The sequence below is a fragment of the Nematolebias whitei genome, chromosome 9 (assembly GCF_014905685.2).
Source record: "Nematolebias whitei isolate Nwh7 chromosome 9, NemWhi1, whole genome shotgun sequence".
Classification (NCBI taxonomy): Eukaryota; Metazoa; Chordata; class Actinopteri; order Cyprinodontiformes; family Rivulidae; genus Nematolebias; species Nematolebias whitei.
Genome location: NC_056506.1, coordinates 10732715 through 10744437, shown reverse-complemented (window position 1 = coordinate 10744437; position 11723 = coordinate 10732715). Strand labels below are relative to the sequence as shown.

The following is an 11723-nucleotide window of genomic DNA, read 5'->3' as shown; positions in this document are numbered from 1 at the left end:
GCTTCCACATAAATTAACTTTAAGAGTGTTTTTGCCTAAGTTTTTTTTTTTTACATTCAACCCTTATTTATACAGGGTAATCCCACTATTGAGCCTTGAGAACTCATTTACAAGAGAGACCTGGTTTTACAGTAAAAAAACAAAAAACAAAAACAAATCAGCTTTTATTATGAAAATACAAAAGGAAATTTAAGTGTTTTGAGCTTTCTGTCTAGGGCCCTAAGGGTCTTGGTTCTGGTTCTCGGGCTTTAATACATTACTGTATCTGAAAATTTGTAAGATTTTATTTCTAGCACTGTTTGAGTCTACACTCCATACCAGTTAGGGGCGGTAATGCACCAACGTTTTTTCAACCGGAAATGAAACCCACGAAGAAGAAGTGTTTCGCCCCCTCGCAGCTTATGTACCAGAAGCCATGAGTTGCGCGGGCAAAGGGAGGCAGTAAGTCTGAGTCTGTAGTTTGTGTGTCGGTGACTTCCAGAGCGTCGTCATGATGCTGGAGAGGAGCAGAGTGATGGTGGTTGCGGACATTATCTTCAGCAGGAAACACGTTCCGGTCAGCGAGGAAGAAACTGTTCACTGTCGCTGCTCCAGAGCCTTCGTACTGTGAGCGACACACACGCAACTAGCACGCACACACAAGCCAACCTGTGAAGCTAGTTCTCTTCCCTAAAACTAAAATGAGCCTTTTTACAGTTACTAATGCGCATGCGTACAATCGGACACGCCCCCAAATAGTTTCTTAGCCATTTCCAGGCGGTGTTAATTTCTGTTGTTTTGTTTCTTTACCTGCTTTTTGTTGACTCTTGTATACAAATGCATTTGTAAATTAGTTTAATTGCTTTTTTACGTTTTGGAATCGATGTGTTGTGTCCCCGTGTGTCAGAATGACTGCAGAGCACCGTTAAAACAGGCAGATATGAACACTTGTGTTTAGTGTTTTAAATGTACAGTGGGGCAAGAAAGTATTTAGTCAGCCACTGGTTGTGCAAGTTCTACTTAGAAGAGAGGTCTGTATTTTTCATCATAGGTACACTTCAACTATGAGAGACAAAATTAAGAAAAAATAATCCAGGAAATCACATTGTAGGATTTTTAAAGAATTTAATTTGTAAATTATGTTGAAAAATAAGTGTTTGTTCTATAACGTTGGTTACGTACTGTAACCCCAGATTCTATGAGTATAAGCGTAGCCCTTTAAGGCTGTCGCTTAGTGGGTTTATCCCGATATGCGGAGCATTGCACTGAAAAAATTTAGTCCACGCCCACCTGCTGTGTGGGCCCCACCCGGTCCGTATAAATTACGTTAAGAGCAGGAAATCAGCTCCCAAAATAGCTTTTTCTTCAGCCATTTAGGAGCCAGTGAGGCCCGACGCTTAAAGGGCTACGCTTATACTCGTAGAATCTGGGGTTACAGTACGTAACCAACGTTCTATTTCGTATAAGCTTCGCCCTTTAAGGCTGTCGCTTAGTGGGTTAAGGGCGAAGCAGATGTGGTCCTTGCCTCACTGGGTCCATTCGAACACCGTATGAAGCAGAAGCTTGCCCCAAAAACGTCTTGTCACTCAGCTCTCCATGTGCGTAATTACGCATTGCGTAATTATGTGTGCCATGCACAGACGCATGTTGTGTAACTATGCATTTTGAATACATGAACGCCCTGGAAAACTTCAACGGGGAGGGAAAAAAGCTGAAAGAGCCATGAACCAACCGGTTATGGCTGAACCGTATGAACAGATTAATAATAACAGGAGAGCTGATTATTAATCAAATGAACTGATTGGTAACAATAGTCGTGAAACTGATTAGTGACAATAGAACCAAAATAACAGTCACAACTTGTGACTGATAACATCTCACATTGTAATGCATGCAGACAGGTGTGAGTAAAACGGAGTTCCATGAAACAACAATATTCATTCTGTAAAACACTAAAGACAGAATGTATCATGGAACGAGCCGTCACATTACGTAGATAAAAGCGAATAAATGAGCAGGGTGTTGACCACGCGGCCACAGTGCAAAATGTCCTGCATTGACATACATTATGCAAAGCAGTCGAAGATGCGATACCCCTGGTCGAGTGTGCTCTGAGGTTGACGTGAGGCTCTAAATCTGATGCTCTGTAGGCTTCAGAAATGGCCTCACACAGCCAGTGTGACAAACGCTGGGTGGATAACGGACGACCTGCAGATGCATCTCTATAATGCACAAACAAATGGTGACGCATTGCAGCTGTGCACGCTATGTAACACGTCAACGCCCGCACAGGACAGAGGAGATGAAAGATGCTACTTCTTCTGATCTGTGTGAAGGGGGGGGGGACCCCTCCAACGATATCGCTCTTGATTAAAAAGAGCTTGTGATGTTTTAGGCATAAAAGCTGGGTTGGTCTAAAATCAGCTGAGCTGCCGTCAGCCTGAATTCTGAGACATGACGGAGCGACAGAGAGGGCAGATAGAACACTCACTCTGTTAGCGGATGTTAAAACCAGCAGCAGGGCTGTTTAAAGAGACAAGAATTTAAGTGGGACCTGATCCAAAGACTCAAATGGAGCTTTGACCAGGACCTGCAGGACCAGTAGTAACAAATACTAGTAACAAATAGAATGGCTAATAGGAAAAGGTAACAAAACAAACAAAAAAAAAACAAACAAAAAAAAAAACAAACCCAGCTAGATTCCAAGACAAATGTAGAAAACTAAAAACAGGAACATGTCAGCATTGGACCCTGCCAGGTGTCCAACCGATTCTTAAAGACACTTAAAAAGGTCAAGGTCGAGAGCTTCAAATCTTTTTGTAAGATATTCCAGGAAACCGGGGCGGAATAGGAGAAGGCCCTTTTGCCTAGTTCCATCCTCATTGAGGGAACACTGCAGGTAATAATGTCCTGAGAGCGCACTCCGTAGCTGCACTCACGCAGAGACATGTAGGAGGAGATGTATGAAGGCAACAGACCAAGAAGTGATTTAAAGATGAAAATATACCAGTGAGAGAGTCTGCGTGAAGTTAATGATGTCCAGTTAACCAGTGAATACAGGGTGCAGTAGTGGGTACGATAATCACAGCCAGTTATGAATCTTAGTGCACCATGATAGACAGCATCCAACATCTGCAGGGTTCTTGTAGGAGCGTTCATGTAAATAATGTCACCATAATCAATTGAGGGAAGGAAAGTCACAGATACAAGGCGTTTTCTAGCATTCAGGGTTAGACAGGATCTGTTTCTGAAAAAGAAACCCAGTTTAACTTTCAGTTTCTTTATCAAGTTTTCCACATGGAGCTTAAAAGAGAGATGTGAGTCGACCAAGATACCCAAATATTTATAGGAATCAACAAACTCAATGGGGACACCATTTGAGGATAAAATCGGAGGAAGAACTGCTGGGACCAACTTCCTATTTGAAAAAAGCATCCCTTTGGTTTTGTCAGCATTTAGGACAAGTTTGAGGCGAAACAAATCAGTCTGGATGAAGTTGAATGCAGATTTCAAAAGCTGGAAAGCCTTAGCAACAGTTTTAGCTCGACAGTAAACAACTGTCATCAGCATAGAAATGTATGGATGCATTAGGGATGTTGTTACCTACATTATATATGTAGATTGTAAAGAGGGTGTGTCCTAAGACTGAGCCTTGTGGTACACCATTGTTGACTGTTAAATAACTGGAGGAAGTACCATTATGTTGAACATCCTGATGCATGCTCAATAATCCAGGTAGAAAAATCCAAAAAAGTTCAATCTGGTCCTCTGGACATTCAAAAAAACAAAAGCAAAACAAAGCAAAAAAAAAAATCTAGAAACATTTCGTCTCTCATCCAAGAGACTTCCTCAGTCTGAGGTGCTGTTTTCAGCTCAGTCTCTTAAATAGCACCTTCTTAGAGTGGATCAACCAGTTTGCTGCTGCTGTTGGAATTGTTTTAGAAGACACAAGACTAGAAACCAGAGAATCTCTAATGTAAATAATGACTCCACCCCCCCTTTTTTGACGATCACAGCGGTAGATGTTAAATCCTTTGATTGCCACGTCATTATTGAGTACAGATTTGTTGAGCCAGGATTCAGAAATAAAGATAACATCTGCCCCAGAAGAACTGACCAGAATTTTCAAAGCATCCAGTTTTCTCAGAAGGCTACGAGCGTTTACATGCAGAAAATGAAGCCCAGACACGTTCTTAAAGTCATTTGGTGTGCTGTAATTAGTGGGGGGTCCAGGGTTGGGCTGAATCCCTGAGAGCAGTAACAACATTATTATCAGACATTTTCTTGAGTTTTTTTGACTGATGTGTAATTACAGGAGTTAACAGTGTGACAATTAGCCCCCATAATCGAACCATGAGAAACGTTAATGAAGACGCGATCATTCAGAACCCAAAAACAGTGAAAGTTGCAGTGATGGACAGATTCAGGTGTATTAACAAGATTCAGTGACTCCAGATAATCTGAGAACTGAAAATAGTGACAATAATATGAATGATGCAGAAAAGTTTCAGACCATAAAACGTCACAGTTCAAATGGGCAAACAAACCCGACGAGTTGGCCCAACTGCAGTTTGAGTTGGGCTGAGGGGGGCTCCGGCCCCCCAGTGAAGATGGATGGATGCTCTCATGGGAAACAGAAGCTGGGTCCAGAATCAACAGGCCGAAACAGAAACAGATAATTAGCAGCAAATAGCAGAGCGAGCTGCCAGAAAATCCTCCTGAAGTGAAAGGCATGGTCCTAGCTCGTTTCAGGTCAACAGGGGCCAACAGCGTGATCCGGAATAAAATTAATTATTATCCAGGTGAGTTTGGATGGAGGCCTGCAGCAACTCCGATACAAACTCCGAACTTCTCTCGAGCACCACGCAACCCTGCTCCTTCACGCTGCTCCTTCACGCTGCTCCTCCTCTTCTCAGCACGTCACTTCCGCACCCGACAGCACGGGGCACCCCCGGTGAAAAGCGAGACTGACTGAAGAGGCTGAGGCTGAAGTCGGCAACTGGTCCGGTCCGATTCTGCTCCAGTTCGGCTCCGGCGCTCCAAGCACGAGAGACGAAGAGGCTGAAGATATCCCTGGCCCGGTTCTGCTCTGGTCCGGTGGCCCAGTCCGGCGGCGCGGTTCTGCTCCGGTCCGGCGGCTCTTCAAAGCACATTAGCGTCTCCTCCCGGTGAACACAACGACTCCACGGAGGTGGATCGTCCTTCGGTAAAAGTAACGGGCTGCTGACTGAAGCTGAGACCGGCTCTGACAGCCACCTCGGTTCAGTTCTGGTCCAATTCGAGGGACACAGGTACACTTCCCCCACACCTATGAAGACACCACGAGGGCCAGTCCAGCAGAAAACCAGCGAAATACCACCCGGCGATATTTGTCGGAACCAGGTAGAACCACAAAGGTCCAGATAAGAGTTGTTGAGGTCCAGAGAGAGAGAGAAAAAAACACCAGACCTTCGTGCGTCGACTCCCCAGCTCGAGGGGTCACCTGGCCGGCAGGGTGCGCTCAGAGTGACCGGTGCGCGGGAGCGGCCGGTCCTGGACCAAAATGTTTTTTTTTGGACGGTCCCTTCTGGCTCTCTGAGTCACTGAACACCGAATTTGGTTGGAAGGAGGACCAACTTTAGTCCGGTTCGAAAAACGGGTCAGTTTGATGATAAAAGACTGCAAAGAAGCCGGAGGGAGCTGCCGTCCATCAGCTCGCCGGAAGTGAGTGAAGATTAAAACCTGTTCTGTCTCAGAAACCTTCGTGTCAGGAAGAGGTGGCTGCAGCGTACGTTTTAAACATGCTGGATACAAATTTCTGTCCATCAGCTGCTGCAGAAAGGACAGTATGCCACCTAATGGGCATGAGGTGGCCTCTACACCCTTCTCTGTACAGCAGCGCTGAAAAGCTGTCCGCTTTGATGTGTACCTCGCTGTGGTAGATGCAGCACGTGAAATCTGAATTGTGCGCACTACATCCTGTGGGCGACCCATCCTTTCTAAGTGGATCCGGTCAACGGCCAGACTCACAGATGCTGGCCTATTTCTGGGTAACTCCTGGTCGCTCCTCCTGCCTCGAGGAGAGCGTCCTCCCTCCACGGCAGTTTCCACGGGCACCCCGACAGTAGGCGTTGCAGGACTGGGAACCATGGTGCGCTCACGCGTTCGGGGTCACCAGAAGAGCTGTCAATCCCTCCTCCTGAACTTGGTTCAAGAACCGTAAAATCAGAGGAGGTGGAGAAAAACGCGTACAGAAGCATTTTGGGCCATGGGCTGTGGGCAAACGCATCCACCCCAGCGGTGGTTCGTCTCGTGGGCTCAAAGAATTGCATAATTGACACTGAGCGTTTCTCGTGTCACAAACTGGCCCACAGCTACTATATCAATCTGAGACAAAATGCTCCGTAAGAGGATGATTAAAGGTTGTTCTGTCTCCGACAACTTTGAGACAAGAAGAAAACATGGCTGCAGCATACGATAATCGTGCTGGACACCAGATTTCTGTCCATCGACTGCTGCAGAAAAAGAACAGCATGTCGTCCAGTGGACATGAAGTGGCCTCTACGCCTTTCTGGACAGCAGTCAGGTCGGCAGTCTTACCCATGATTACGGTTTTGAGTAATGAACAAGGTTGGAAGTTTTTAAAGGCCTCAGGAATCTTTTGCAGGTGTTTAGAGTTGCGTCGTTGATTCAGATGGTTAGGTTAATAGCTTATTTGGAGAACTTTTTCATGATATGCTAATTTTTTGGGACAGGCATTTTGGGTTTTCATGAGCTTTATGCCATAATCATCAGTATTAAAACAATTAAAGACCTGAAATATTTCAGTTCATCAACGAGGACCCTCATCAGTATGCATACCGTGAGAACCGATCAACAGAGGATGCCATCTCCTCTGTGGTCCACACTGCGCTCAACCACCTGGAGCAGAAAAACTCTTACGTCCGCATGCTCTTTGTGGACTTCACATCCGCCTTCAACACCATGGTCCCCCAAACCCTGATGGACAAACTATCAACACTAGGACTAAGCCCCTCCATTTGCAACTGGGTACTAGACTTTTTAACAAACAGACCACAGTTAGTGAGGATCCACAACCTCTCCTCCTCCACCGTAACCCTCAGCACTGGCTCTCCTCAGGGATATGCGTTGAGCCCCCTCCTGTTTACTCTGTTCACGTATGATTGTGCAGCTACCCATCCAGGCTGTCACATTGTAAAGTTTGCAGATGATACAGTGGTGGTGGGATGCATCACAAACAATGATGAGTCCAGCTACAGGCAAGAGGTGGAACACCTGGAGAGCTGGTGCAAAGAGAATAACCTTCACATCAATGTGAAGAAGACAAAGGAGATCATTGTGGACTTCAGAAGGAACAAAAACATCTACACCCCCCATATATGTATGTATATATATGTATATGTATGTATATGTATGTATGTATATATATGTATGTATGTATATGTATGTATGTATGTGTATATATATGTATGTATATATGTATGTATATATATGTATGTGTATATATATAAGTATATATATATATATGTATGTGTATATATATGTATGTATACATATGTATGTGTATGTATATAAGTATATATATATATATATATGTATGTGTATATATATGTATGTATATATATATATGTATGTGTATATATATGTATGTTTATATATATATATGTATGTGTATATATTTGTGTATATATATGTATGTATATATGTATGTATATAAATATGTATGTATATATGTATGTATATGTATATATGTATGTATGTATATGTATGTATATGTATATATGTATGTATATATATTAGGGGTGCACCGATTTCAATTTTCAGGCCGATCACCGATCACCGATTTTTTGAAAGTCTGAACTGCCGATTCCGATTTTGGCCGATACCGATTTTTTTTTATAAGCAACAGTGTCAGGTGTTACAAGATCACAATGCACCTTCAATTTACCAATCTTATTTTATTGTAAAACATACCCTTGAAAAATACCCTAGAAACAATACAAACTTTTTGTTTTAACTTGTCATGAGGTAGTATTCTGAAATATAAATGAAGTTTCCACAATTTTTGTTAAAACTATAAAATTAACTAAAAAAAAATGTTCAGTTCCTTCAACTCTTTCACTTGTTACATTTAAAAAAAAAAAAAAACTTAAAAAGATAATGCAACAAGTGTAACATTTTCAAGTCAGTGGGTAATAAGAAATAACACTGGCACAGGTAAGTTAGTTCTCACAGACTTATTCCAGTCACTTTCATTAGTGGCAGGTTTTTCTTGATGAACAAAAGCATTTCTGCTTTGTCACCAGACAGGCGACTTCTTTTCTCATCTACTACATGTCCAGCCAAGATAAACAGGCGCTCGCTTTCAACGCTTGTGCATGGGGCAGAGAGATAGGTTCGGGCAAGTAGAGCAAGATGAGGGAAACGATTTTCATTGATCTTCCAGTAGACCAATGGGTCCTGGCTCCTTTCGACAGGAACCTCAGATAGGTAGTTCTGTACCTGCATAGCTGAAGGGCTGGCCAGCTGTTGCTCCTGTTCAATGTTCTCCTTCAAGATTTCGTCGTGAGCTGCAAACAGTAGACTACGCCTTTTGGCTGCAGGTTCATCTATATCAGGAGGTCCCACTTCAGAGGATGTTCCTGCAGCAGGTGTGCATCTGGTCTCCCCCTCTGCAAGTTTGGTCAAAAGGAGCAGTTTCACGTCATCTTTCACCTCTGCTGAGAAGTAGCGATTCTTGTACCTTGTTTTGCATAAACAAAGAAAGATGGGTCAATCATTGTGTTTTGTATACATTAACAGTTTTTATGACTTGCATGTAAATAAAGAAATGCATTTCAATCAATAAATTTTTATTTTTAATTTAATTTAAATGTTTGTTGAAATATAGTAGTAGGCTAAAAGTAATTATGGCTAAAATAGAATGTTAATAGTTACTTGCCTTGGATCCAGAACAGTGGCCAAGCTGTACAGGGGCTCATGCTCTATGTTGCTGAATCTTCTCACAACAGCCTCCAGCAACGTAGCTTTGGCTGTACCCACGCCACGGTCTGTGCTCGCTTGCCTCTCCAAAATCCGCTTGAGTGCAGTGATGGCTGGGATGACATCTGCTGCTGTAGCTGTTGATGAGCTAATCTCCTTTGTGAGTTCCTCAAAAGGTGCAAGAATGGTGAGCACATTGTCCAGTAGCTCCCACTGGTGTGCTGTGAGTGTGGCTGGTAACTCATGCTCAGCAGCATACACGCCAATAGCACGTCTGTGCTCCAACAGCGACTGCAGCATGTAGACTGTGCTGTTCCACCTCGTTGAAACGTCTTGCTGTAATCGTTTCCTGGGTTGACCTAACTGTGTCTGCATGTCATAAAGTCGGGAATAGGCAAGTGATAAATGCTTAAAATGTCCAACAATTCTCCTTCCTGTTGCCACCATGTCTGTGATGCTGCGCTGCGCCAGCTGTCCCTCATTTACAACCAGTTGCAGTGTGTGTGCCAGGCAGGGTAAACTTTTCAGGTTGATATCATCCAGCGCTTTGGCCATATTACGAGCATTATCCCGTAAAACAACGTGAACTCTTCCATTATCGATTTCCCAGTGATTCAGCATCGCCTTAAACTCTGCTGATAAATTGGCCGAGTGTGAGACCCCACCATATCTTTACAGTTTAAGAGTACTTGATGACGTTCGAACTGTTCGTCAATCCACTGTGCAGTAAAACTTAACATGGACATTAAACTTACATCAGAAGTCCAGATGTCTGTTGTAAAGCTGAGTGTATTTGTGTATTATGAAATTCTTTATCAAAAGGGCTCGTGAAACGGTCGGCACATATTCAGACAAATAGGAAAAAATGAAAGACAGAAGCTGTTACTGCTAGGAGTAATAAGTGTCTTTATTATCCTGCCACAGAAAACAGCCAAGCAAAAAACATGTACACTCTTAACACACAGATTGATATGAAATAACTTCTCACCGTGACACTGGCCGGGAAGTCGTTTTCGACCCAGGTAAAGAAGAATCACATCAAAAATGGCGTATGGCACCAGCGCGCGTGCTGATCCATCGCAGGACTTCCAAAGATTAAGTTGCCTGTCACACTTCCTTTATACCATTCTTCCCTGACCGGATCGCGTGAGAGCATTCAAAACAAGTTTGATGGTTACCAGAACAACGGATCTAATTAAACCATCATCAAAGCGATGGCTCATCCTTCCAGTAAGGAGCGCCTGTGACCGTAAAAGCGGGCCAAAGCTTCCAGGTCAAGAGCACTCCTAATGCTTATTAAAGCATTCCTAAAGAGCACCCCTCCGTCCCTTCTGCAAACCATCAAAGAGTGTATAAGCAACACACACACAAAGTATATGTTTGAACAGGCATAAAGGCGACCCAACACCTCATAAAACATAATACAAAATACAATCCCTAATATGTGAATAACACGTTGTATAAGTGTGTTTAAATAAGTGTAATATAGGTCTAGATTGACATAAAAGCATTAAAATAATAATTTCTATATCATTCCACCCTTGCTTTTATGGCAATTTTAGACATTTAATTCTGAATAAGTAACACACACAAAATGTATATGTTTGAATAGGCATAAAGGCAACTTAACACCTTATATTTTCATATCATTCCACCCTTTTGCCTTTATGACATTTAAAACATAATTCCACATCACAACTTTTTAGTTTTGAAAATGCCATCCCTTTAAGTTGAACTCTAAACGATCTCTGACCTCTGATTGGTCGAGTTCTCCTGAAATTGTTCTGGGATTTTATCCTAAATAAACTCACTCACACAGTTACTAGTTTCAAACCCCTGGAACGTTTTGATTTATTACATTCCCACTGACACGATCATTGTAAATCAAAACACCTGGTAGGTGTTCAGATTATAGTTTTTTTTTTTTTCACCAAACCATGTACCAGCTGTATTATAAATTTCCTGATTAATTCTTTTTTTTAAACCCTAAACAAGTTCCCAAAATACACAAAGTTAATACAGAGATACATAGATCAAACTAGTTATTCTTCTTTTCACTAAACAAACAAAAGGGATACTGCATATATTTTGCGCCGTAGATAATATTCCTGTGAATATATCCCACCCTTGGTGAGCCGACGCCTATACTATTAGTTTTAGCCATATGTAAAAACCTTTCTTTGAGCCATGCAGGTGGACACTGTTAGGTCAGACACGTTTAGACTTATGAGACTTGATCATTTCAGTCAACTCTATGGACTCATTCAATGCGCATTTTAAATGATCCAGAGAGACTCGCCATGGAGTAAGACGAGATTCAGAGCTATAATTAGTCAAACGATAAGTCTGGTTGTTCCGAGTTCACAGATGTACACCACACACACATCCAGAGAAAGGCACCTTAGGTACTTTTTATTGTTGCTCTAACCTAGTTCATGAGTCTAATCACACAATACCTTGTCTCTGGTTAAAGATAGGTTAACATGATTAGTTTCAACATACATATCACTCTTTTATCAGCTGTCTCACATAGTTGCATGTTATATGTGAGATTTGTCTGTGGCTCAAACCACTCACCCTGTACTTTTATTTTTTTTTAAAACCAGTGTCCTTGTACAGTTATATTTGCATAACTGTGGTTGCCTTTATTACATTTTGTCAATTCAGGTTTTAAATGTTCCATACTCTCCTCCACTTATGATGATTCGATGTAGTGACACCACCCTCTGGCAGGGCTCCTCCTGCAGCTGTACAAAAAAAAA

The 11723-nt window shown here is 42.4% G+C and overlaps 1 protein-coding gene across 1 annotated transcript in view; it reads left to right on the top strand.

Annotated features, from left to right (window-relative positions):
• Positions 1 to 342: 342 nt before the first annotated feature.
• tgs1 (trimethylguanosine synthase 1) overlaps positions 343 to 11723 on the top strand; it is a gene marked incomplete in the record, with an annotated part of 304266 nt that continues 292885 nt past the window's right edge. Inside the window, 1 exon segment of the mRNA XM_037682064.1 lies at positions 343 to 606. Coding sequence (XP_037537992.1) covers positions 491 to 606 — 116 coding nt within the window.